This window comes from Nicotiana tomentosiformis, chromosome 4 (genome assembly GCF_000390325.3).
Source record: "Nicotiana tomentosiformis chromosome 4, ASM39032v3, whole genome shotgun sequence".
NCBI lineage: Eukaryota > Viridiplantae > Streptophyta > Magnoliopsida > Solanales > Solanaceae > Nicotiana > Nicotiana tomentosiformis.
Window position 1 is genome coordinate 112,915,339 of NC_090815.1, and position 27,344 is coordinate 112,942,682.

At 36.5% G+C, this 27,344-nt stretch overlaps 2 protein-coding genes across 3 annotated transcripts; one reads left to right on the plus strand and one right to left on the minus strand.

Moving 5' to 3' along the window:
• Positions 1–21,838, plus strand: LOC104115274 (uncharacterized). 2 transcript variants are annotated; one of them, XM_070200163.1, is made up of 7 exons: positions 1–298; positions 10,199–10,240; positions 12,038–12,151; positions 12,820–13,055; positions 19,468–19,504; positions 21,005–21,062; positions 21,195–21,838. In XM_070200163.1, exons 1-7 carry the CDS (start codon positions 179–181, stop codon positions 21,275–21,277), a joined length of 690 nt encoding a protein of 229 aa, XP_070056264.1. In that variant the 5' UTR covers positions 1–178; the 3' UTR covers positions 21,278–21,838. The 2 variants fall into 2 exon arrangements, with proteins under 2 accessions (XP_070056264.1, XP_070056263.1); XM_070200162.1 differs by having other exon boundaries at positions 8–298; positions 12,029–12,151.
• A 1,086-nt stretch (positions 21,839–22,924) lies between these two features.
• On the minus strand, positions 22,925–26,848 carry LOC104113280 (squalene monooxygenase SE2-like). The gene is made up of 8 exons (XM_009623398.4): positions 26,362–26,848; positions 25,850–25,961; positions 25,192–25,366; positions 24,769–24,937; positions 24,345–24,563; positions 23,961–24,236; positions 23,341–23,619; positions 22,925–23,242 (listed from the first exon to the last, which is right to left on the minus strand). The coding sequence occupies exons 1-8, from the start codon at positions 26,611–26,613 to the stop codon at positions 23,132–23,134; spliced, it is 1,593 nt and encodes a 530-aa protein (XP_009621693.1). The 5' UTR covers positions 26,614–26,848; the 3' UTR covers positions 22,925–23,131.
• Positions 26,849–27,344: the final 496 nt, after the last annotated feature.

The window sequence follows — 27,344 nt, forward strand, 5'->3', positions numbered from 1 at the left end:
AGAAATTGAAAGAAAAAAAAAGAAGAAACCATTTCAATTTTCATCTGAAGTCGGCGTAGAAGAAAAACATCAAAGGTTTTGGATTCTGTCAGGGACATAGCATGTTTCGTCGGTTCTTTTTGCTGTTTACTTCAGTGATTACAATTTTGGGGTGAATTTTGTCAAAGCGAATCAAAAAATGGGTAATGAAAAAGCCGGTAAAGACAATGACGAAAAACCTTATGAAGAAAAAGAGGAGATGAGACTTTGGGGAATTTTTGTTTTTGCGTTAATTGGAGCTACTGCCACCACCTTTGCTGTAAGTTCTTAACCCATGTCATTTCTTTTTGCTTTTGATACTTTTTTTCATTAATTTGCAATTGGGTATTGGTGAAATTCAGTGGTTTGGTGTAAATTTCTGTGTTTTATTGAGTAATATCGAGATAATGCAATAAATTGGGCATATAGGGTAAACGGGGTTGCGTTTATTGTTGTGTGGGTTGATATTTTAGGTGTGGTTGCAAGAACCAAAGTTTATGATTGATCAAACTGGGAAGGAAAGAAGATTGGGATATTTAGGTTAACTATGTCTTAGGATCAGTTATAAGTAAATTTATGCCTTGATTGATTTTAAGATTAGCAGTAATTCTGCCAATATGATTGTTTATCTATTCAGAAAACTCAGTGATGCTATTTGCTAACGGGCTGCTGTGTTGCAGCTTAGGGTACGGCGATCATTCTGTTAATTCCTTTTTTGGGGGGATTGGGGTGGGGTGGTGCTCGATAACTTATAAATTTTCTGAAGTCCTGAAGGGACTATTGAATGGAAAGGAAGATACAGCAGAAATCAAGTTTTGCAAAGGGCTAAATGAACTTTTCAAGATTTTCGACCCTATTTGCATATACTTTTGTTACCAAAGGAGCTATCGAACAATGAAATTCAGTTTAAGAATTGGCTTAGGCAAATCCTCAAATTATCTACAGTTTATGAACTTCTACAAAAGCAAAGAGTCCTACCTCATATAGTACTGGTGCCCAGTGGCGGACCCAGAACTTTATGCAAGCGGGTTCAGATATATACTAAGTCCTCAACCGTCGTTGACACTAAAAGCGATACTACGTTAACATACAAGGTTTACCTTGCTCCTTTTTTTTTTTTTGGATGAAGTAAGGGAATTTCATTAAATGGCATCAAGAAGATGCATAGCAAAAGTTACAACATAAAGGTATTGTCTGCTCATATGCAAAAAACTTACAGGACAACTAACGAGCAGACAAAATTTAGAAATAGTTCAACACTAGTTACAGGGGCCTGATTGAACCAACTAAATAAGTTAATTAAACAAGTGGCCTTAAGAGTGTCGTTGAGAGTTGAAATCCCATCAAAACATCTACGGTTCCTTTCATTCCAAATACTCCAAAAAATAGCACCAGGTACCATTGACCAAGTCTTTTTGATGGATTTCCCAACTCTCCAAGAACACCAACTCTCATAAGCTTCCTTGATACTGTTTGGCATAATCCAGGCAAGTCCAAAAACTGATAAAAACATACTCCGAATATCAGTTGCTACTGAACAGTGCAAAAAAAGATGCCCCGCACTCTCTGTTTCCATCTGGCACATATAACATCTATTCACAGTCGGTATACTTCTTCTGCTAAGATTGTCCTGAGTAAGACAAGCTTCATACAATGTTGTCCACATAAAGCCAGCTACTTTTGTAGGTAGTTTGGTTTTCCATATAAGCTTCCATGGCCATTTGTCGATCAATTCCTTGTTGGAGCATAGATTGTCATATCCTCTTTTGACAATATAGGTTCTCTCTTTTGATTCACCGCATTCCAACCTATCATGCACCTGGGAATTGACATTAGCACCTGATAATTTATTGAGCAAACCTAACAGATCATTCAACTCCCAATCTTGGATGTCCCTTCTAAAGTGTGGAGCCCAAGCACTATTTTGCCAAACATGTGAGATAGTTGCATCTTTATTACTAGCAAGTAAAAATAAAGCTGGAAATTTATCTTTCAAGGTCTCTATACCTAGCCATTTATCTTTCCAGAATGATATATGAGCCCCGTTCCCTAGCTTGAGTGATGACTCGAGCTTGAATTCTCCCTAAAGCTTTGAAATGTGTTTCCAGGGGCCTGAACCATGTGGAGCTCTCCTCTGCCTAGTGCACCAGTTGTTTGCCACCCCATACTTTGCTTGAATTACTGTTTTCCATAACCCTGAGCTTTCCATGTTGTACCTCCAATGCCATTTCATCAATAAACTCTTGTTATGCAAGGCAAGGTCCTTTATCCCTAGCCCTCCATGGTTCTTAGGAAGAGTAACACTTGGCCATTTAACCAGATGGAACTTGTGAGTGTCACTGTTGCCTTCCCATAAAAAAATCTCTTCTTAATTGATCAAGTCTCCTTTGTACCTTAGTTGGGATTGGGAATAAGGACATGAAATATATTGGTATGCTATCTAGCACACTATTGATGAGTGTAAGTCTGCCTCCAAAGGATAGGTATTGCATTTTCCAGGAACCCAGTTTTCTTTCAAAAATTTCAATCACTCCATTCCAGATGCCTTGAGACTTGTATCTAGCTCCCAATGGGAGCCCCAGATATGATGCAGGGAAAGATCCCACTTTACAACACATAACCTCTGCAAGCTCATCCAGATTTGGGACTGTGTTAACCAGATAGATGGTGCTTTTCAGCATGTTCATGTGTAGGCCTGAAATAGCTTCAAAGATCATTAGCGTGAGATTAAGATATAGAACTTGTGATTTTTCAGCTCCGCAAAGAATCAGAGTGTCGTCTGCATATAGCAGATGCGACACCATCCCAGAATTGCCCTCTTCATTGCCCACCTTAAAACCCTCCAGCCAATGGAGCTGGTTAGCTTTGTCTAACATTTTGCTTAGGCCTTCCATAGCAAGAATGAACAAAAAAGGTGACAGCGGATCTCCTTGTTTGAGGCCTTTTTGGGGAGAGAAAAACCCAACAGGTCCACCATTGATTAGAATTGAGTACTTCACTGTGGTAATACAAAATTTAATCCATCTAATCCAGCGTTCTCCAAATCCCATCTTCCTGAGTATATTGATCAAGTACGCCCAATTGAGTTGGTCAAATGCCTTTTCAATGTCAAGTTTGAAAAGTAGACCAGGTTGCCCAGACTTCATCTTCCAATCTAATATTTCATTGGCTATTAGAGCTGCATCAATGATCTGCCTTGATTTGATGAAAGCATTTTGATGTCCTGAAACTAGCTTCCCTATCACCCCTTTCAACCTCTCTTCTATGATCTTGGAGGCTATTTTATAAACACTGCCAGTCAAGCTGATTGGTCTGTAGTCCCTCAATTTAGTGGCTCCTTTCTTCTTATGGATTAGAGCTATAAACGATGCATTACAAGACCTGACTAAGTTGCCATTCTGGTGAAAATAATAAAGTGCACCCATGATATCATTCTTTATTACCGCCCATGATTTCTGGTAAAATGCCATAGTGTAACCATCTGGACCTGGAACTTTTTCAGGTGCACAAGCTTTGATAATGTCCAGAACTTCTGCCTCTTCAAATGGTCTTTCCAACAACTCTTTCTCTTCTCTAGATAAAGTTGCTACATCTTCTAGCCTTGCTGAAGGTCTCCATCTTTCATTTTCAGTGTACAACTTCTGATAGAAGTCTAAAATCTCACCTCCGATTAAAGCCTTGTCTTCAATGAAATCATCTTCAATTTTAAGTCTGTCAATACGATTATTTCTCCTATTGGAATTGGTAACTTTCTGAAAGAACTTGGTGTTTTTATCCCTTCTTTGAGCCACAAACATCTTGATTTTTGCCTCCATGAAACTTCTTCTGCTTTGGCCAGCTGCTGAATTTCCATTTGAAGTCTCATCATGCTGGATTTTTCTTCTTGAGAAAGAGTTATGCCTTCAGTTTGTTGTTGCAAAAAGAAAAGCTCCTCTAGGGCTCTTCCTTTCCGAGCTGCAGTTCTGCCATATTACTCTCTGTTCCAAGTTGTGAGATTTTTTTTTAGTAGCTTCAATTTATTCACCAGTACAAAGTCAGGAGTGCCATTGACTTCATAACTCTGCCACCATGACTTGATCCTATCCTGAAAGCCTTATGTGTTTAACCACATATTTTCAAATTTAAAGTAGGATGGATTTGAATCCCAGTCCCCACTTTCCAACATGATAGGAGATTGATCTGAGATGACTTTGGGAAGCGCAACTTGACTAATTTTTTGGAAAGTATCATTCCATTCTGATGACACAAGGAATCTATCTATTCTTGATGCTTGGATATTCTCCTCTCCTTTGGACCAGGTGAATTGAGCTCCCTGCAATGGTAAGTCTAATAAGCAAAGATCTTGAATGACATCTGAGAGCCCTCTCATGGCCCTTGATCTTCTCAGACAATTATGCCTTTCACTTTCAAACCTACAAACATTGAAATCGCCTCCTATTACCCATTGCTCATCCCAGATTCCTCTAACAGCCCCTAGTTCATTCTATAACTTTCTCTTTCCCAGTTTGTGTGTGGCCCATACACCCCTGTAAAGCAGAACCTGAAGTTCTCATTAGTGCTTTCAAGCATGCTTGAGATGGAATAAGTACCCTGTTGAATTTCAATACTGTTCAACAGTCTTTTGTCCCACATAGTAATTATGCCACTCCTAGTACCACTGGCCTTGAGTTCTGTCCAGCCAGCCCATCTTGTGCCCCATATGTGTCTTGCTAGAATCCCATTCCAATCTTCCCATTTAGTTTCTTGCAGAGAAAGAATATCCGGCTTCTAAACTTTAATTAGTGATTTAATTGTATCCCTCTTTCCAATATCATTCAACCCTCCAACGTTCCAGCTAAGGATTTTGATTTTCATCCGGAAAAGACTGATTTTTCCTTCCCTTACACTTTTTATCCCCCCCGGTCATAATTTACCAAGCATGACAACCTTTTGGCTTCTGTTTCCCCCCTTTTGTTAGGTTTTCCTTCCCTCATATACTTTTGGTTCTTCGCTTGGATTTGTCTCTTTTCCTCCATCCTTATAATCATATCTAGCTCGAACCCCTTCACATCAACTCTGAATGCCTTGCAAGCTTTCCCATCACTAACTTGGTCCATTTAGATGTCTCAATTATTGTAGGACTCTGTAATTGCTCACCGGAATCGTACCAGGGGAGAGAGAGACAATCACTTGCTAATTGTAAAGAGAATTGAGAATCAGAATCACTAACCGGAGACGAAGCAATTCTGGGAAGCAATCTTGGCATGCACAGGGGATAATTCATATGCTCACCTTCATCATCAACTTCCAGATCATATAAAGAGTTACTATTCTGTTGATGTTGAATATGATTTACATCGATGGAGTTGTTAGTGATTGGACTTTTTGCTCTCAATCTCTTGGGATCAGTGGCTATCTTAGGTTCTTCACCACCCTTCAAAGAATTCTCTGCATGTGGTTGTGAGGAGGCCATATCGATGATTGTAATAGATTCTTTTCCCAGACAAGAGTTTGAGTACTCAGATTGTTCAAGTTGTTGGGGTTGTTGATTCTCATCTATTACTCGTATGTGATTAGAAAAAAAGCCTTTAGCTCTCCATTGGGTAATTTGTGGTGGGGCTTTTTTATGTTTTTGGGGTTTGTGTTTTGGGCCTTTAGAATAATAGAAAGTATCTATGTTTGGGCCCTTTAAAAGAAGGCTCTTTGAAACCCTAGATTTGCTAGTTGAGGGACCCCCAAAATAATTTTGGGGCTTTGTATTAACTGGTGGTACCAAGGAAGTGTCTAGGTTTGAGTCCTTTAAATGAAAGCCCATAGAAACCCTAGATCTGCTAGTTGAGGGGCCCATAGAATAATCATTGGACTTCTCATTAACTGATGGTACAAAGGGTTCAAAGATTTTTGAATTAAAGTGAGGCTTCTCCACATGCCCACACACGTGCTTGTGACCAGAAAGGGAAACTGCAGGATACGAGGTCTCGATATTTGTAGCTACCAGAAAAGCACCATTGGAACAGGTCCGATCAAATTTTCCGGCGAATCTAGGAGTAGCAGAAACTTCATCCACCAAAGAGATTTCGAACTTCCATTCTCCTATATCAAGATTAATCTTACCTGGTGTTTTGGCTTCAGTGTTCCTTACGCATATCCTAGCCCAGAGAAGATGATTGATGTGTTTTGTATCTTCATCTACCCCAACATAGCCACCACAAAATTCACCAATAGTTTTAGAAGTATCCAGTGACCAAGCATGAAGGGGGATGCCGAATGCTTTGATCCATCTGAGTTCCGACCTCTTGCTTGCCAGATCTGTACTGGCCACCGGTGTCCACCACTCTAATGACAACCGTCTTCCGTTCCAATGCCATTCACCCACATGGATTCTCTCAGCTTCTTCCCTTGAAGGAAACTAAAACAAGAATCTGTTATGAGAGATTGGTGTAATTTTGAGACCAGAGCAAACTTGCCATCTGCTAGTAAACCATTTGTGTAACACCTCTGGTTTTAGGCTGTAGCTGAATGGGTCATTGAAGTAGCCAATCATACAATTCTGCAAAAAAGTTTCTCTCGCCTTTAACTCAGAACCTGCTGCTTGAGTCACTACCTTGTCCGGCCATTGATATATTCTGGCAGCTTCAACAAAAGGCTTTGTGTGAATATCAGCAAAATGATTGATTTTGCTGTTTGAAGGTTTCCCCAGGAATCTCAATACCTTGTCTGCAATATCTCCCCAGTCCCTGTTATGTTCATCTTCCGGAACAATGATTGCATTGCTTCTATCTCCCACCCAAGTTTCAATTCTGACAAAACGGCCATAACTGTTGAAGTTCTGATACACTCTGTAAATGTATGTTTGAACCTTCCTTTCCCAACGTCTACATAAGTTCCCTGTACCCCTGGATGCTAGAGCAAGAGATTCACAAACCCAACGTATATTCTCTTCATCAATGTAGATTCTGCTCGTAAATTTCCTGTTCCTTTCTATCAGTGTATACCATCTAATTCGTCCTTCATGATTCCCTGCCAATTCGAATGATTTAGAGCAAGATGTGAAGAAAGTTCTTTCCCCCATGATTTGAAATCACCGGTGAAGATTTACACAACATGTTTCAGAAGAGAGAGAGAGAAAGAGGAGAGAGAATAGAGCGTTTTTTTTGTCTAACGAAACATTAATAAAGAAAACATTGCTCGCTACTCTTTATTTCGTTTCGAAGTTGCCTTGTTTTAATTTTGTTTAAACATTTACCTAGATTTTAATAATAGATCTATTTATCTTACAAACTTTACAATTTATTAAAACTTATTTTATAAATTTTACCGGAACAAACATCAATTTGATCTATTAAAATATAGAACTCATAATTTAACTGGCGCTAACTGTAAATCAAAAATAACATAAGAGAGCTATAAACTAAATCAAATTAATAATTTCAATATAAGTTTCAAAACTATGAAAGGAAACTAATATAAAATTTCTTCATAAAAAAAAGAAGTAAACTAATATAAAATAAATAATAAGAGAAAGAAGAAGAAGAAGCAACAACAACAATGCAGGTCGATAACGGAGGGACAAGTAAATAGTTTAAAATAATATGAAATGTTTCATATAAAAAGATTGTCAAGTTTGGATAGAATAATATTTGAAGGAAAAATAAAAAAACGAAAATCATTATGTCTATAACTATACATTTGTATAAATTGTATAATTTATGTATATTAGGGTCGTTTAAAATATTCAACTCAATAGCTCCATTCTTAAACCAAAAAAACAAACATGAAAAATTGCGGCATGATTCTTTTGAAGAATCACGGTGATAGGATGTTAAAGTGGTATATGATAGTGTTTTGGTGGCTTTCCTTGGTTTAGAACATGTGAAAATAAAGAAACATAAAGGCCAAACATATATGGAAAAGTAATATAAATATAAACGACAATAATAATGCAAGACCTAGTTTCGAACTCACGACCAATTACACATTCTGAACCCGCTTAAACCATCCGACCAAGGAACTTCCTTTGTCAAGCGGGTTCAACGACCTTTATTTTATAGGAGTTAGTTTCTTAGAAAGATAATTTGTACATAAGAACCGTTAAAAAAAAATATGAAGCGGGTTCAATTGACCCCCTTGAACCAACGTGGGTCCGCCCTTGTTGGTACCCCGATTTGTAATAGGCATAATTGTTCATTACTTACTTTTTGTTAACAGAATGACACGTTCATTACTCGGTTAGGAGCCAAGGAGGTTAGGCATTATTTTTACCCCATTAAATCCACGTGACTCTAAGGTAATCTCTTAGAAATCTTGGAAGAATTAAGGAAACATGTGATTTATTGTGGAGAGGAAAGTATCTCTCTTTGGAGAGGGGCGAATGATTAGTGATAAAGAGCTCAAATATTTTTAGTCTGGCACTAATAGGAATTTTGGTTCTTTCACATAGAGACATTATCGAAAATAGTGATTGTCGCTAGACACAGAATATCAGGCAATGGAAGATGAAGATTTTTCAAATGACGGTACGAATTCTCATGGCGTAAGTTTGTGGAAAGAGATTATGATGGAAAAAATATGATTTTACAAAGTTCATCAGGTTCATTGTCAGGACAATGGCCCTTATTGAAAAGAATGTTGGGTACGACTACCATATACATTTTTGGTTGGATAAGTTGTCTGGAGACCTTGAAGCATGCATATCCTCGTGTGTTTTTCATTTATAACGATAGATCAGTGTTTTGGATAGCGTGTAGCGACAAATAGCGACGAGGGCCCGCGTCACTGAGGCGAGAAGCGAAACGCTCGCCTTTTTGATGTGAAGCGACAATTTAAACAAAAAAATAAAATATTAAATTTGAAGCGACAATAGCAACAATATATTAATAAATATATCAATTCAAAAATTAAAAACTCAATAGATAGTGTTGTTCGATAAAAAACAGAGCAAAATGCTACTCTCTATTGAGTGTTGCTCGATAAAAAACAGAGCCAAAAAAAAAGAGAAGAAAAAGGAAGAAAGAAAGGAAGGAGAAAGAAGAAAGAAGACCAAAGAAAGAAGAAAGAAAAACAAATGGCTAAAGAAGAACAAAGGAGAAGGAGAGAAGCGTACCTGGCTGGGTTGACTTGGATGAAGAAGAAAATGGCAGAAGAGATGAAGAAGAAAGAAGAATCGTTGTGGGTGGGTTGACTTGGAGAAAGAAATCGCTGGTCTGCTCGGCTGCTTGAAGCTTGAAGAAGAAAGGCAGAAGAGATGAAGAGAATCGCTGTGGGTGGGTCGACTTGGAGAAAGAAATCGCTGGTCTGCTCGGCTGCTTGAAGCTTGAAGAAGAAAGAAATCCCTGAAAGCCTTAATCGCGGGTCTTTTCTTTTAATCCCTGAGCTTTTTCTTTTATTTTTTAAAAAAGCGACGCAACAGTCGCCTCTCGCTACACAGGCAGAGGCGAGCGCTATTTTGAAAACGCAATAGAGGAAAAAAGCGCTGGATGCTCGCATTGCTACGCCTCACGCTATTAGCGCTGAGGCGAGCGCTACTTACAACACTGCGATAGATTGAGTAATATTTTTGAGTTTATCACGAGAAATATGTAGAAAATATTCCGGGAATTATTTTTGAAAGAGCCACCTAGGATTGGGAATGAGAAGGAGTAGTGGAGTTCGTGCAAAGGATTTATCGTTACTAAATTGTGGGAGATAAGGAGGATAGAATAGAGAGGAGGGCTTTGGATACTTGCATATATTGATTAAAATCATATTATAGAGGGGGGGAACGGGAATCAAAGTGGAAGAAGATATGGATATATAAGTTCTTATCAAAAGAAAAAAGGAAGATATGGATATAAAAACAGATGTGAACACCTTGCTTGTCCCAAAATAAAAAAGATGCTTACACCTTTATGCATTGCGACTCAGTATTTTTATTAACGAGAGATGATGATTCAGTGGCTTTTTACATATTTTTCTTTTCTTGGATACTTATATAATAATGGATTCTACAAATTGAAGTTGAGTAGGTCAGATATTTTTATACCCAAGGCTAACTGGTCTGGGTCGTTTCTGCTTCTGACAGCTTTAAACTTTCGTGTTCTGTATGCTGTTGGAACAAATGAAAAGTTTTAACAGGAGTTTGTAGCTTTGCTTGCTTCCTCCTCCCCCCCCCCCCCCCCGGGTTGCTGTTGATTCTTAACTCACGGCCCGAGAAATTTGGCAGGTTACACAATTACGAAGTACAGTGGATTATGTCTACTCTCAGGTAATGAACATCTTTATTCAATCTCTTTTTGGATAAATGTGGAATTTTAGTGTACTCTGGAGTTACCTTACCTGCATTCAGTCTAAAAGTTCCATGCAACTTGAGCTATTTTCCTTTTGCATGCATAGTCATATTGAGCAAACCTTTGCTTCATTTCTTTGAGTGCCTCTTATCTGGTTTTTTTGTCTTTTTCTAGTAATCGTTGATGTAGCACCAAATAGAAGATGGAAAATCAGGGGAAGGAATGAGAAAAAGAGAAAATGTGAGTAGAACGCGGGGGGGGGGGGGGGGGGGGGGGAGGGGGGACGGGAACGGAGCAGGAAGAAGAGGATAAATTGAAAATTCTCAACAAAAAAAAAATCCTTCTCAAAGAAGATGATAGACTGGAGTATTCTAATACCCAATCAATTTATAGACTATTATTATAGATAGACTTATTATTATAGTCTCTCGACAGGAGGATCCTATTTATAAAATAGGAAACACTGCACAAGTAAATAAATTATCTATGTTAGAGTCCCACGTTGGTTGAGGGAATAGGTTGTGGTCTCCTTAAATGGTCTTTGGGAAACCCCCCCCCCCCCCCCCATGAGCTGGATTTTGGGATTGAATTAGGCCCAAGGGCCAGATCTTCACATTGTACCAGTGCTAGATCCATTCTTGTTTGGCCCCCTTGTTATATTGCCCATGCTTCAGTTGGTATGCCTGGTGTCCAGGGGTGTTAGAGTCTCGCATTGGTTGAGGGAATAGGTTGTGATCTCCTTATATGGTCCTGGGCAATCCTTCCCTTATGAACTAGCTTTTGGGGTTGAGTTAGGCACAAGGGTCATATCTTCACAATCTAAGATAAACGATAGAGATAAATATCAAAGGTAGGAAAATGTGATCTTGATATGTTTTCTATGCATCAATCATCCTTCTATATAATTGCTCTTTGTGCATATTTTTATTATTCTAGATCTTCAACATATGTGAGTCGGTCCCAAAAACCTAAGGAAAATGGAAGGTTGTTCATTGTGTCTTTGAAATTGAGCGTCTTTTTCTGTCAAAATATACTGACTTACAGGCATTTCCTCAGGGTAAAAATAATGATTCTGACCCATTTGATGTGTGGCATATATTAAGTTTTACTCTCGTCTAAACATAATTCACCACTCAGAAGATGATTGATAAATGGTGCTCTCAGGGCTTTGGTTCAGTGGTAAGAGCTAAGCAATTTGTGATCAGGCGCACGTAACGAGTTTGAAAGCCAATTGGCCTGTGAGAATTTATTGGGTTATAAAAAGAAGATGAAATTGGAAAATATTCTCCATCTATCCGAATAAGAATGAGGGATTCGAGGAAAGCTCATCCGAGGTGAATTTAACAATAAAAAGTAACTCATTTGATGTGAATTTGGATACTGATTTTTAAAATTTTGAAATGGAAATAAAAATTGCATATTTATCAATTACAGAAATTTTAGAAATCACCATTATAAATTTAAATACTAGTACTGCTATTTTCTTATGATTCAGGGAGTATGTTGTTTACTCTGTGAAATGGGGTGTTGCCATAACTAATGCTTTTTCTGTTTTCTTGCAATGTTCTACTGTGCGAGTTTAATTCTAATTAACTGTTGCATGTATAAGATGAAGTATATCATATGGAGTTGCTTTCTTGTTTGTTTGTTTGACATTTGTGCTTAGAAAAGGGTTACTTTCCATTTGTTTTGGTAAATGCTGAGCAGGGTGGACAATTTTTTTTTTTTTGGCTTGAGCTAATAATTATTTCTTTGAATTGCAAAAGTTGATGCAGTCGGCACGGAAAGCTCGAGCTGGGGGTTCTTTTAGGACAAGTTTTCAGGAGGAAGCATGGAAAAGATATAATCGCAGGATGCGGGAAGAGTATGAAGAAGAAATGGAGAGAGTGGTGAGCTACATCTTCATCTTCAACAGTTATTTGTCACTTTCATTTCCTTATATCAAATTGAAAGAGAGAACATTGTCAAAGTCTTTCTCAACTAAAAGCAAGTGAACTCGTATGAAGAGATTGGAATATGAATCCAGGCCCCTATGTGTATTCGTTAGAATGCATGTGTGGCTCTCTGAATATGAATTTGGCCATGTCTAAATAATTCAAATACCATTTGTTTTTCTGGATATAAGCGTGACCCAACATCTCAAATAAGCCGTGAGTAAAAATTTATGGAAAATCTTATAGTTAGAAGGTTGGAGAATGGAAATAAAATTTACCGTTATTTCTTCTTGTGATGATACACTGAAGTTGTACAGAACCATTGGACATCTAATAATGGTGAACACTCATCCTTATCCATCTTTCTTTCTAGTGAAATCTTCAATGCTACCTATGCTTTATTTGCCTGATTGAATTGTTGATTGTTTCTGCCTCCAATCTCATAATTTGTGACCTTCACAACCAACTACAGGTGTTAGATTTTATGGCTAACATATCTGAGCTAAAGAAAACGTAATGAGATCTTGGATAAATTTCCATTTGTGAGTTCATTCTGATATTTATGTATATTCTACCTTTAACCATGGGATTATTGTTGACCCAATATTCTATGCTTTTCATAGGAGCGCATACGCCGTATGCAAAGTGTTTTCAATAGGGAGAGAAACAAATATAAGAGGAGCTACGAGAGCTGGCAAGAAAATGGGTCAGGTGCTTATAATCAGCACTCCCAAAGGAATGACTGGTATTGGAAGGCTGATACATCATTCAGAGACCGGGGAACTAATTTCAGGGAAGCTCCTAGGGCCAATACAAGCTACGCATTATCACATCACTACTCGGTTTTGGGCCTTGACAGGTAGTAATATGCTTTTAGATGTTGATTGATCTATATTTATGTTTGTGGGAAAACATCCATGCTTCTCCATGATCTACCCCCGATTTTTTTAAGCCAATAGACAACCCGAAAGAGGAAAAAGAAAAAGAGACTCCATTACAAAGATGATAGTCCTAGAACGGAAGGTGATTAGTACCATTACTACCTCAATTATTCTGGTTTAAGGCATATGCGTTGGTGCCTGAGCGTGCATTTTGGCCAGTTCTTTTGCTAGGGGTGTTTTGGATCAACACATAAAGAAGGGTTAAAAAGAAGAAAATAACTAGTTTCCGTACTTTTGTTGGCCACTCGAGCACCAAAGCATACACCTCAACCCTAAAAGAATATGCCTCATAGGAGTACTGGCTGCACCTTAACAACACTGTGGGCTCTTTTATTTTGAAGTCACCGTTTAGTTCTAACAAGGACATAAACTAAAATACTTAAAAAAAACTGTCTTTCTGTTATAAAATAAAAGCAACTTAGTAAAACATGAACAAGACATGTTATGAAATAAAAGCAATTTAGTAAAACATGATCAAGAAATGGAGATAGAGAGAAGGAAGAGATTTTCTTCTTCAATTGTGTGTATTTTCCTATCTATTACAAGGCCTTTATATATGCATGAAAAGTGAAGAAAAATATGTCATTGAATATGTCATTAAGCATAAAAATATGTCGTTGAATATATCATTAAGCATTTGAGAAGATCATGGAGGAAGAGTAGATATCCACCATAATTTGATTTTTCTTATAACACTCCCCCTTGGATGTCCATAGATAATGTGCCTCGTTAAAACCTTATTAGGAAAAGAACCCTATGGCAAAAAAATCCTAGTGAAGAAAAAAGAGTACACATGTTTAGAAATACTCCTTTTGGTTGCCTCGTTAAAAACCTTGCAAGGAAAACCCAGTGGGACAAAACCTTGTAAGGAAAAAAGAGTACAACGCGTATTAACTCTCCCTGATGAGAGCATCAATTCACATCCTTGAGCCTTCGCATCCCAATCTTGTACACTAGTTTCTTGAAGGTTGACGTCGGTAGAGATTTGGTGAACAAATCAGCCATATTATCACTTGAACAGATTTGTTGCACATTGATATCACCATTCTTTTGAAGATCATGTGTGAAAAATAACTTTGGTGAAATGTGCTTTGTTATATCCCCTTTTATGAATATCCCTTCAACTGGGCTATGTATGCTGCATTGTCTTCATACAAAATTGTGGGTAGTTTGTCACACTTCAAACCACATTTGTCTCGAATAAGGTGTATTATAGACCTCAACCATACACATTCTCGACTTGCTTCATGAATAACAATTATCCCAGCATGATTAGATGAAGTAGCCACGATTGATTGCTTAGAAGATCGCCAAGATATGGCAGTGCCTCCATATGTAAACACATAGCCTGTTTGAGATCGAACCTTTTGTGGGTCATATAAATACCCAGCATCGGCATAACCAACAAGATCAGGACTGCAATCATTGCCATAAAATAATCCCATATCGGTAGTCCCTTTTAGATACCGCAATATGTGTTTGATTCCATTCCAATGTCTCCTTGTAGGAGCAGAGCTATATCTTGTTAAGACATTAACTGAAAAAATTATGTCAGACCTTGTAATGTTAGAAAGATACATTAGTGCACCAATTGCACTAAGATATGGTACGTCGGGACCAAGAAGCTCTTCATTATTTTCATGAGGTCGGAATGGATGTGTTTTATCCATATAAAATTGCTTTAAAATCATTTTAGTGTATGTTGATTGATGGACAAAAATTTCATCTTTCATATACTCAATTTATAGACCAAGACAAAATTTTGTCTTTCCAAAATCTTTCATTTCAAATTCTTTTTTTTAAAATAGTCTACTACTTTAGGAAGCTCTACTGCTTTAGGGTATAAGGATTTTTGAAGCTTTATTTAATAAATTTCTTGGAAACCTTGATATGCTTCAGAACAATTTAAATCCTTCAATGATTTCCATTATACGCATATCACGTTTTTCTTGTATTGCCAGATTAAAACGTGAAAGGGTGGCGACATCCACCACAAGAGAATATGTCTCTATATAATCAATGCCAGGATATTTACAAATCTTCTTGTGACACAAGTCGTCTTTATGTCTATCGACTTGACCTTTTTTTTTTTTCCGCACAAGAACACATTTATACCTCCACTGGCTTTATACTTTCAAGTGTTGGGACTATCCGTCCAACTTCATATTTTTCAGGTGAAATCAATTTTCATTGCGTATTTTTCATTTGGCCAATCATTTATCTGTCCAAATTTCATGACAGATTTGAGTTCAAGATCCTCGTCAATATTAATAATATTGAGCGCTACATTATATTAACAATATCGTCAACGATCATTTTATATCGGTTCTACTATTACCCGATAAAGACATAACTTATTGAGATCTCTTTATCTTATTATCTTCAGGTACCTGAGCCTCTCCCATTAGGTCTTATGAAGTGTTATGTCGTGGTGCTCTTCTAGAACACTTGCCTCCTTATTATGACCATCTTGAATATTTGCTCCTCTCCTTCTTCAAGGAGTTTTATCTTTGGAACCGATTAGTCTATTATGCTTCATGCATGCCATAGACTCTATTTATTATGAACTTTATTTTATTTGGAGCATTAGCAGCTGAATATGACATTTAGTTTTGGGTCAGCAAATACGCCTGGCAATATTTTGCAAATGAATTATCACTTGAACTTCAAGTTCACATTTTCTCGTACGAGGATCTAGATGTACTCATAATAATTCATTACATTCATTACTTTTTCAGTTTCCCATTTTCTCCCCCTATTGTTGGGATCATCAACAAATATCCCTAGCCTTATTTAGGGGTCCATCTTTGTGCCTTGTGGTGGAACAATTAAATCATATAGAACATTCATATTTCTAGATGGAAATTATTTGGTTTCTGACCCTGAACCGATTGTGATAGGGAGAACTTATCATAACTTGGCTAGATGCGTACAAGTGCTGTTGTATATTAAATAATATATCACATACCAAATTTTATTTTGGCAATTTTGTTCTCATAACCAATGGTTTAGATATAATTGGAGGCATACAATTTCTGCTAAACCAACTTGGATTTAAACCAGTATTATCAAGATAAATCATCATAATTTTATATTATGAAACTGTGCTCTAATAATTTGAGCAATCAATCTTGCAAAAGCCAAACTGCAAGTTGATAATAAATGCACATGTGACCATAGAATAGATGCATCTATTAAAATCATATAATAGTAAACGGTCCACATGGAAGGTGACTGGGCCCATATTTATCACCTTTTATTCGTTCCATAAATCAAGGGATTCAATCCCAACCTTAACTGGTATATCAGGAGAATAAGCAGCAGAAGAGAATTCTTGAAGAATCTTATATTTCTTCAATATATGCCAATGTAATTCTCAATTAAATTTTCGCATCATAATTGAACCGAGATGGTCAACCGGTCATGCCAACTAATATTTATTTCAGTAAACCTCTAGTTTACTTGTGGCTTGTGATTGCATCATCATGCTTATACTTGTGTAGTACAAATAGAAGAAAAGTCAGGTAACCTTTCATATTTACCCAGTATGATTATAGTAATATAAAGATATTCAATCTTCTTTTCATTTATAGTCTCAATATGCCAACCACTTTGGCTAATATATTTGTAAATCAAAATGTTTCTTTTGAGACTTACTACAATATTAATGTCATGAACAATTTGATTCATCCTGGTAGTAACAAATTAGTTCTTTCAGAGCTTTTAACTGCTTTTGTACTACAAGATCTTTTGTCACACCATCCATATAATGAATGTCTCCTTCACAAAGAGAATCATATCATAATAATTGTCATGTTCAAAATCATCATAAGCAAAATAATTTCTTGCTTTAATTTTGCTTTTAATAACTTTCATAAGGCATGACAAAATATTTTTGGCGTATCATATGTATGCGACCAATGATATATTCATGTAACTACACAGTAATATTCATTATCTTTCTTTGTCTCAAACCTCCCTTAGAGGTGAGTTGTGGTATGTATCCAATCATGCATTGCACGTCTTTATTCATTACTTTTATTACATACTGCTACATTCACCTTCAGGAATGAGTCTGCATTCTCAATGCTTATCACAAGTCACATTCTCTTAAAAAATGGAGTATAATTATTGTGACATGCTTTATAAATTTTTCATACCATTTTGATGGTAAATATTTTCTTCACCTTTTTGAAGGATTACATCGAGAACCCTTGTTGTTCTCCTTTTATAGTTACCATAATGAAGACAAATTATTATTTCGTCCCTTGCCATGTCTTCGTACATTCATACAGTCATGAAAACTTATTTTGTCGTCTTTCAAACTTATCATATATTGTTGCCACATTCGCTTCACTGAATGGAGAATATCAAGCAGGGCGGACTTCATGATTCTTTCATTGATACTGTACATTGTGACTCAAATCCAATGCCTTACCCATATAAAGGCATGTTAGGCAAAATGTGTTGGGACTCAAACCCAACTCTTATCATTATAGTACACCAGAACTTAAATATGTCTTAACTAGTTGCATAATATGCCAAAGTACAAGATTAAATTATCAATCTTGTGGTCAGAAACATAAACAAAATTAGTTATAACAAGATTTAAAAATATAACCACTTTTTAAGGTTGTAGGACGAAAACGTTTCATTCCTTCTAAGTGTTATCACTTTTAGATTTACGTGAATTCAAATAGAAGTGCATTCAAATAAATACTAGATAATCTTTTAGAACACTTACCAATTTTGTAAACGATAAACCAAATCAATAAAGTAAGAATAAAGACTAGGACTTGAAAGCATATATATAATTCCTGTAGTACTTCCAGTATCTACATATGCAATCCAATTCACATCATAATATATGGATTATAGATGATAGTCAAAGGCTAAGATTAACTGTAAATCAGAATATCTATTATGCTTACAACTATCCTGCCACAATATTATGTTTCTTTATGCATGCATTTAACCAACTATGCAGGAATAGTACCGGTTTAGTTCTATTCATTAAATATTACCATAGTAACATTCATCTTAGCGTGAAAAGGGTAAAGGGCACATTGGTTGTCTGATATCTGCGCACATATATGTAAGTACTATTCAACACATTAAATATAAGTTAAAGAATTGAGTAGAGAGTACCTATTTCAAAACTTAATTACAAAATATATATTCATGCATTTTGATTTGGTTCATGAATATATCCCTTGAAGGATAGCCAAACGATAACTAAAAATTCATATCAGACGTCAAGAAAGAATAAGCAAAAACTATACTTGCCAATGCAAGGCTCGCACACTTTCAAGCTATAACAAAATGGAAATAAAATACTGAAAGCTTATTGTGAGTTATCATGGCAAAATAGAAATTTTTTGAGATTAGTGGAAGATAAAAATAAAAATATGAATAAGCTAGAAAGATGAAAACTTATCTTGTATTAGTATCCAGCCCATTGGCTTCTATCTTTATTTTGTTTGATAGCCACATAATTGTTGGTATAAGGATAGCAAACACAAAGCACAGTCTATGCCTATATGGAGGTGTACGAAAATGGGAGCATAGTCATGCTGATAACGTGTTATAAAATAAAAGCAACTTAGTAAAACATGAACAAGACATGTTATGAAATAAAAGCAATTTAGTAAAACATGATCAAGAAATGGAGATAGAGAGAAGGAAGAGATTTTCTTCTTCAATTGTGTGTATTTTCCTATCTATTACAAGGCCTTTATATAGGCATGAAAAGTGAAGAAAAATATGTCATTGAATATGTCATTAAGCATAGAAATATGTCGTTCAATATGTCATTAAGCATTTGAGAAGATCATGGAGGAAGAGTAGACATCCACCATAATTTGATTTTTCTTATAACATCTTCGACTTATTCACTAACTGCAACCTGATAAGAAAAAGATAACACCCTATGATGTGAATGGTGCAACCTACCAAGTGCTCCACCTATCTGTTTTACAGACTCTGGATAGTTGGATGTCATTTTTGTTATTTAATCCTTTACTGAGTTTTACTTTCACCATATGTAGATCATGACATCAATCATTATGTTCTTAAACACTTACATCTACGATGAGGTGGTCTAGGATAGAAGGTTTTGCTGCTCTAGAGGATGTTATTTCTTCTGTAAATTACGCATACTTACCTTTCTTCCCTATTTCTAATTTTTCTATTACATAAAAGCTGTTTTAGTTTTTCATGTTGCCAAGAAGTCTGTATCTGGATGCCAGATATTTAATGTGGATGTGTTCTTAGGTGATGATATTGACATTGACATGAAACTTGACATGTTTGATCCTTCCATTTTGACAGGTGTAGGACGAAGCCTTACTCGGATGATGAGATAAAGGTATTTATCATTCTCCGAAATGTCTGAAAGTTCTCCCAGTATTAAAATGAAAATTAGTTCTGTTGTATATGTGTACCTTCCAGTTCTGTTATATATGTGTGTACCTTCCATTGTTTTTTTCCTAAAAAATCTTTGTTCCGTCCCTTCATTTTGAAGACCCCCTGATCTCACCTCTTCCCTGGTGGGAGGAGGATGCTTGAGAAAACTAAACAACGGAGACAAAGTTCTTTTTGTGTGCTTCCACCCCAGCCGCCCCTTTGTGAATTGCAGGCGTAAAAAAATTATCTCCTTTTTCTTAATTTTCTGAGTATATAAAGGTTTTATTTTGGCTGCCACCCTGCTTGAGTTACAAGCTTAAGACATTTATCTACTTTATACTGCTCCTATTTTTCTGAATTTTCTGAATAAAACATTTGTAGATCTATTTTTGGTACTAGGCAAAAGGTGACGAAATCATCCATAGCCACTTAATCTTTAAAACTACTGCCTGAAAAAGGTGAAGAATAAAATGAAATGAGTCAACAACTTTACTTTTTTATTTGTTCCTAGTTTTTTAATAGAGACTGCAAGCTAAGCTGCTTTATCTCTTTTGCCTGCGACTTGTCTCTGATACACACATAGCAAAAACAAGAAAAAAAATCTGAACTCACTGAAGAGAACATATTTCCAATTGATTTAGATCGAGCGGAATACTTTATTTTGAAAAATGATCATGCAACTTGCCTTTATAGAACAGAACCTTTTGAGTAGCTTGGAATCTTGATTTATCATCTTGCTACAACAAAAGAAACTCGAGAAGTTTCTGGCAAACTTCAGTTAAAACATATTACAGAACTAGCAAGAGTTCTCGGTTATGTAAATTGTGCTTGATGTAAAGCCATGCGGAGTGTGTATTGAATTGGTGAACACAACTTCCATATGTTAGCTTGCTTCTCCTCTGTTTCAACTTGAATGTCCGCCTTTTCCTTTCTTAACCTTTTTCAGAGTGATGTCTAATAACTTAGACTGTTCAAACATATTATACTTCATAATATATATATATATATATATCCCTACATTTCTCTCAACAATATTTTAACATTTACAACTCTATGAAAATCCATGTAAATTAAACAAAAACATTCAATCTGAAATGGTGAGAATAGGTGGTAAGAAAAAGAAGAGCGAATAATTGAGTCAAAAGTCCAGTTTTTTACTGCCTCATCAAACTCAAATAGTTGATGCCTAGTTTCATCTAGAAGTGTTGGCATTGGCGATAACTAAAAAGTTTGGTGAAGCTGATAATATGCTGTTGTACATAGTCGTACACACTGATCTCTGCTATTATTATCTTATTTGATTATCCAATCTGAGCTAGTTGCAAGAGCATCTGATATAGCTGTCATCTCTATGGTCCTTCAGTTTTGACTATCAGCTCTGCTTCTCTCTCTGTCACGCAGACGTGTAAAAACATTTACTTGGAATTGGAAAGGTTTATGCACTTTTTCTTTTGTCTTGCAGTCAGCCTTTAGGGCAAAGGCAAAGGAGTTTCACCCTGATCAAAATCAGCAAAACAAAGGTAGATTGTATCGGCTAGTCTATTTGATATCTTATACTTTTTGACTTATTTTAAATTTGAGAGAAACAAAAGGAAAGAAGTGCTACTGCTTGCATCAGGCTATAAAAATCTGATGTTGTGACTTGGTTGCAGAGGCTGCTGAAGCAAAGTTCAAGGAAGTCATGAAGTCCTATGAGGCTATAAAGTCGGAAAGGAAGAATGGCATGAGCCGATAAAAAAGCCATGACAAACGATGCAAAATTTTAAGAGGGTCATTGTCCACTTGATGTTGTATGTAAGTCTAGCTAATCCAAGTGGTCCTTCGTGATGGAGCCTTCTGCTAGTTGACTGGTGCATTGGCATTCTTGGATTTTTATGGAGGTGTTCATGATACGGTTTAGAATGGGTTTTTTATTTGTTTATTTTTTAAAAATTTGTCACGAGCGTAAGAAGACTTCTACAGCATAGGTTGTAATACTTCTACAGGCGAGGTTGCAACTTCCCGGATTAATTGGTTTGGGAATTCCTCCGCTGGCTCCCTGCTGTGCTAATTCCTAGAAGAGCTCAATTTGTGATGTGAGATAGCAGAAGATATGGATTGACATTGTATATCACACAGACTTTAGTACACTGTAAGTTAGCTGAAGATGTCAAATAAAGAGAGGCTGTAGTTAGCCTTTGAATTTTGCCTTGTATTATATCTGAGATGCCAAGGCTGAATTGCCCATGTAAAAGGTGCTGAATTATGTTATATTCTTAGATGAGTTGGAAAAGATTTGAAGCAGCTTCTTGAATCAGTTCATTGTAGTATCACACTAAGGGTCTGACTGAACAGCTTCATACTGAGGTCGAAATTTAGAACGCCATTCTCTATGCTAATTATTTGCCAATCAGTTTTCATGCTTACTCTGCCGACTCATTAAAAAGGATTACTTCTTGATAGAGGATTAATATAATGAATCAACTATTCTTCAATTCCAAATTTGTCAGGGCCAGCAATTAATCCCAGATGTCGATTTCATTCTAGTAGTAAATCATTTGTATTTAGATGTCATTAGTATACAAGAATATATCCGAACTTGTAATAGATTAAGGGGTCTGGACAACTATGAAATTTGATTGGATCTGAGTGGTTTCTGTGGGATCAAAAAGATTTCTAGATCTGTGTTACCAAACTACTACGCCCATGTTCGAAAGAGAAAAATATAAGATGTAAACGTGTAGTACATCTAGGGTGGCAAACGGTTGGGTCGAAACGGATAATGAAAAAAAAAGATAAATTATCCGACCCATATTTAACATGAATAAAAAACGGGTTAACCGGCGGATAATATGGGTACTATATTATCCATGACTTCATGAATATGATCACTTTAGGAAGAATTCTTAGTCTCCCAAACTTAAGCTTTACAAATATAAAAGTTAAACCCATTAGGTATCCATTGGTTATCCATTTTCTAAATGGATAATATAGTTCTTATCCATATTTTATCCGTTTTTAAATAGTTCATTATCCAACCCATTTATTAATGGATAATATGGGTGTTAACTATTTTCTTTTAATCATTTTGCCGCCCCTAAGTACATCTAATGAACATTAGCCCACTGATAAATCTGAACCACGCTATATAAAGGCTAGAACCCTCTTCCAAATAGTATCTTTCATCCATTCCGTTTTAAGGAGAAAGAGCAGCAAATAGTGCAATGAGAAGTAAAATGACTATTATAAGATATGTTAGTTATTGTGTTAAACCTCACACCTTTTTACTGGCTAGTGATTTGCGTAGCTGTTGTTCGAGCACAAGAGGTTTACAATTGGCAAATCCTAAGCCAATATTTTGGAGAAATATAAGGAAAAACAAAAAGGAAAGAAGAAATCAACGTACAGCAAGAGACAATGTATGATTGAATAAGTTATATTTACTTTCCAGTTAATAATACAATCAATCAAGGGAACAAACGAAAAGGGAAAGAAAAAAAAAACTAGCATCAAAAAATATGTAACAGTTGGATTAAACTCTTAAGACACTCGCAACCAGAATACTTATGGAGGTGGCACACTGGCATTAGCCTTATTCTGTTTTTAGCAGTTACAATTTCACTTCAGGAGGAGACCTGTAATATGCAGGAACAGTAGCAGGGAAGAACATCTGCCTCACTCCTTCTGCTTTGATGATCGGGAAAATGATTCCAGATGCACCCTGTATTTGAATCGCCCGAAATGGTCAAAATACTAGGTCATACAAAAACATGTGAAGACTCCAAATATTAAATGCAAAAAAGCAAGATTGAAACCTACCGATATCAGCCGGGCTCCAATCCACATACGTTTGGGTGATGGGAAAGGCAGCAGCAAGCGGCCAACACCATAGATTGCCACAGCAAAGAAATGACAAACAAGGCTTAATGGACGAGGGTTTAAGCCAGAAAGCAAAGATACTGGTCCTGTTGAGAATACTCCACCGAGGCTCAAATAGTCAAAGCATGCATCGCGCATTTCCTTCCTAGCTTGATCAGGTGAAGCACAAAACACCTTATACAAGGCACCAGCCAATGTATTTATGGTGGATGCCACAGGCTGCAGATAAAATATGTGAGCCAAAAAGTCAAAAGGTAAATAATATTCTAGGTTACGTCTTACATATTGCTGCAGCAGAATATCTCTTAAGTTATAGTGGAATTGAGAGAGTTGGAAATCATAGAACACTAGAATGAACCAAGCCTTTTCACATTACTTTCGTTATATGTGGATTGATAGCTAGTGAAATCATCAAAGGCACATCAGTTTTCGGGTTGCAGATCCTTGATACTCACTAGTCAACATAGAGCTCTTACTTCACTAGGGATTCTTAAAGTAGAAAACAGGTACCGGCTCCAAATCTTTTGTTTATGGGAGGAAAGATTTAAAATGATTTTTACCTTACGCAAGGTGTAAAAGGACTCCAGATATCTACAAAGTGTAGGTGCATCATTCAAATCACGAAGAGGTTTAAGAAGATCACGTAATACAACAATATCAGACAATGCTACAGTCATTCCTCCACCAGTCAAGGGATGACGCATATTGAATGCATCTCCCATGAGAAGAGCACCAGGAGTTGGATGAGGAGCAGCTGGCATGCTTCGGTTTGGCATTGTCCTGATGTTACCTTTATCAATTGCGGCAATGAATGCATCTTTTATCTCAGGAGGGACCTAGAAAAACCATGTGAACATCTCATTAAGCATCATGCAAATTAAGTATGTATAATACTATGATGATATGGTATGGCATTCAGGACAAAGTTTTCACCAGTTCTTTACCTGGGGAGCAACGATGCTTTTCAAATATTTGCCCATTTCACCATTTGAAATAGAAGGCACTTTTTGACCAGGTACATCAACCAGACAGCGGACCTCGGTACTGCTTATGGGATAGAACAAGATAGGTGATGGATCAGCCAAAATGACATGTCCATGGTTTGCATGTGGAAGCTGGCAGTTCTCCAGGACCAGACCAACAAAACAGGAAGGCACTTCTACCTGTATACAATGTGACATGTCATCGTAAGTATCAAGAGAAACAATAGGAGGGGACAACAACGCTGATGTTCATAGAAGTAAAAGCAATCTTGGGTACAGTAATTCTTATTCATACAATAAGTAAAAGCAAAAGATTTCACAAATTAGCCAACGCCATCTTCTTTTTCAAAAACAACCCAAGAGAACTATTGATAAGTGTCCTTACCTTTGGGTCGCAAAGGGTACGCCGTAGATTTGAGAAACAACCATCACATACTATGGTCAATGGTGCATAGGCTTTCAACTCTTCGCCAGATTTGTTTTTGTACTGAACACCTCTAATGGTCCCGTTTTCTTCAAGCAGAGACGTAACAGTGCCTTGCTCCAGTTTGACACTGTTAAAAAATTAAAGCCAACATGCAGCATTTAATCAACAAAAGCAGAGATCCTACTGTTTCATTCAATCAACCATGCCTTCATCCCAAATTATTAAGGCCAGCTATTTGAATCCTCCATATATATTCAGCAGGAAATTGTTTGAAGATGTAAAACTTTACATAACATATTGAGAATAATACAAGCAAGAGAAATCATTGAAAATAAGAAAGGAGGTATATCGATCAAGAAAAAATGGTAAAAAGGAACATACTTGGGAAGAGATGCAGCTTTCTCTCGCATTCTTTGAATGAAACGCCCATTGTGAAAGCTCCTTCCAGAAACCTCAGCGTGAAATTTCTCCAGGGGATAAGAAAGACGAGTGCTCTTGCCATCCTTGAAAAGAGCATACCCAAACACTCGCTGAGCATCAATATTCTCCACACAATCTGCAGCAGGCCAAGATGAAAAATATGAGAAAATGCAACAGAAAAGGAGACAAGAAGGTAAAAGTCTAAGACATCTTTTCCTTTTTTCACCTCAAGAGAATAATAACCTGTTTGGCAAGCTTCTCCAAGTTGAGAAGCACTTTTTTTTTTTCAAAATTGAAGTGTTTGGCCAAGTTTTTAGAAGAAAAAAAGTGCTTTTGAGTAGAAGCAGAAGCAGTTTTGGGGAAGCAGAAAAAAGTAGCTTCTTCCCGGAAACACTTTTTTGAGAAACACTTTTGAGAAAAATACATTTAGAATCACTTTTTAAAAGCTTGGCCAAACACAAATTGCTGCTTAGAGGTGCTTTTCAAATTAATTAGCCAAACACAAACTGCTTTTAACCAAAAGCACTTTTGAAAAAAAGCGTTTTTTCTCAATCGGATTGGCCAAACAGGCTATAAGTGACCAAAATTGACAACAATTCACATTATTTGGAAACTTTACCTTCCAAACCCAACTCCTGCAATTTGAGGAAGCCACCTGGTTGTAGGAGTTCTCCAACAATTCGATCAGGCTCTGTCAAATCTCTTTCAATTACTTTTACACGACGCCCCTCCTGTAGTCCAAAATGCATAACCATAAGTCTCTCAAAAAGATCCATTTTTTACCTCTTTCCTTTCAATACTTAGCCTATGATTTCACAGCAAGTTTTAATAGGACAAAAAATTAATATTTGCAGTCAGCACCAGCTTGTAAAAAGTTGATTCTATATTATAACCATCCCTTTCTTCTCATATGTATCAGGGGACAAAAACACTTGAAGGGTAAGAATTATTATTTTTAATCCATCACACCAAATCAAGACATATTTCTTTCTCTGATTTCATCAAATTAACCAATCAATTTCATGTCTTTATGAAATATCAATCTAATTACTCCTCAATCTCAATTTGGTTTCTTTTTTTAAAAAAGATGTACATATAAATTTATAAAAGATGAGGAAGAAAGAAACGAACTTTGCCAAGGGTGTGAGCAAGAGCGGCACCGGCAACTCCGGCACCGACGATGATGATGTCAGCGTTGTCGTTTGCATCCTTTGATCTGCATTCTCCATCATACACCGTTGTTGTAGTGGTGCTGGTGGTGGCGGTGGCGGGGTCATTATTTTTATCTTTGCGGCCACCGTTTCTCTGAATGAAAAACCACAAAACTGCCACGAAGCCAAACACCACCGCAAGTACAGATCCGGAAAGACCCATATCCACCATTGTCTGCGACGGCAAACGGCGACGGAATTGGTTCTCTCCGTCAAAAACTCCTTCTATAGCTTACAACAATGGGAATCTTTTCTCTATCTAATACAAGAAAATGGGATAATAAAAACAACAATATATTAAATAAATGTTGGGTTGTAAATTTATGAATGCTTCGCTGGCGAGAGGGAGAGGTTTCTGGACAGCACGCACACTTCGATGACTTAAACCAACCCACACCACCCCCTTATTTTATAGGCTCCATTTATACAATATATATTCAAATAAAATGTTTGATCCAAAAACAATTTTTTTTAGGTAATTTCTATTTGGAAAAAAGAAAAAAAAAAGAGTTGCTGGTTTTGCTTTAATGGTTGGGGTGCTAGTTTTTTTCTTTTGTCGACTCTATGTGGTGTTTGCCTAATTTTGGGGTTAGGGAATACTTAAGGATGTTACTTAATTAAGTAATTAAGGTGTGATTTGGATTTTGTGCTAACAATTGTTTATATCAATTGGTCATGTGACATGAGGATATATTATTGGTAAAAATGGTCATGTTGTCAGAGTAGACAAGCAGGATATTAGGTGAGAGGAGTGTTTAAAGAAATTACTTCCTCCGTGTAATCAAAGGGGATGAGAATATAATTAAAAAAAAAAAAAAAATTAATCTCGAATTTGAACGTAAAATTTTTAAGTTTTTTAAAATAGAATTTATATATTTGAAAACTACAGAACTTTTAAGTTAT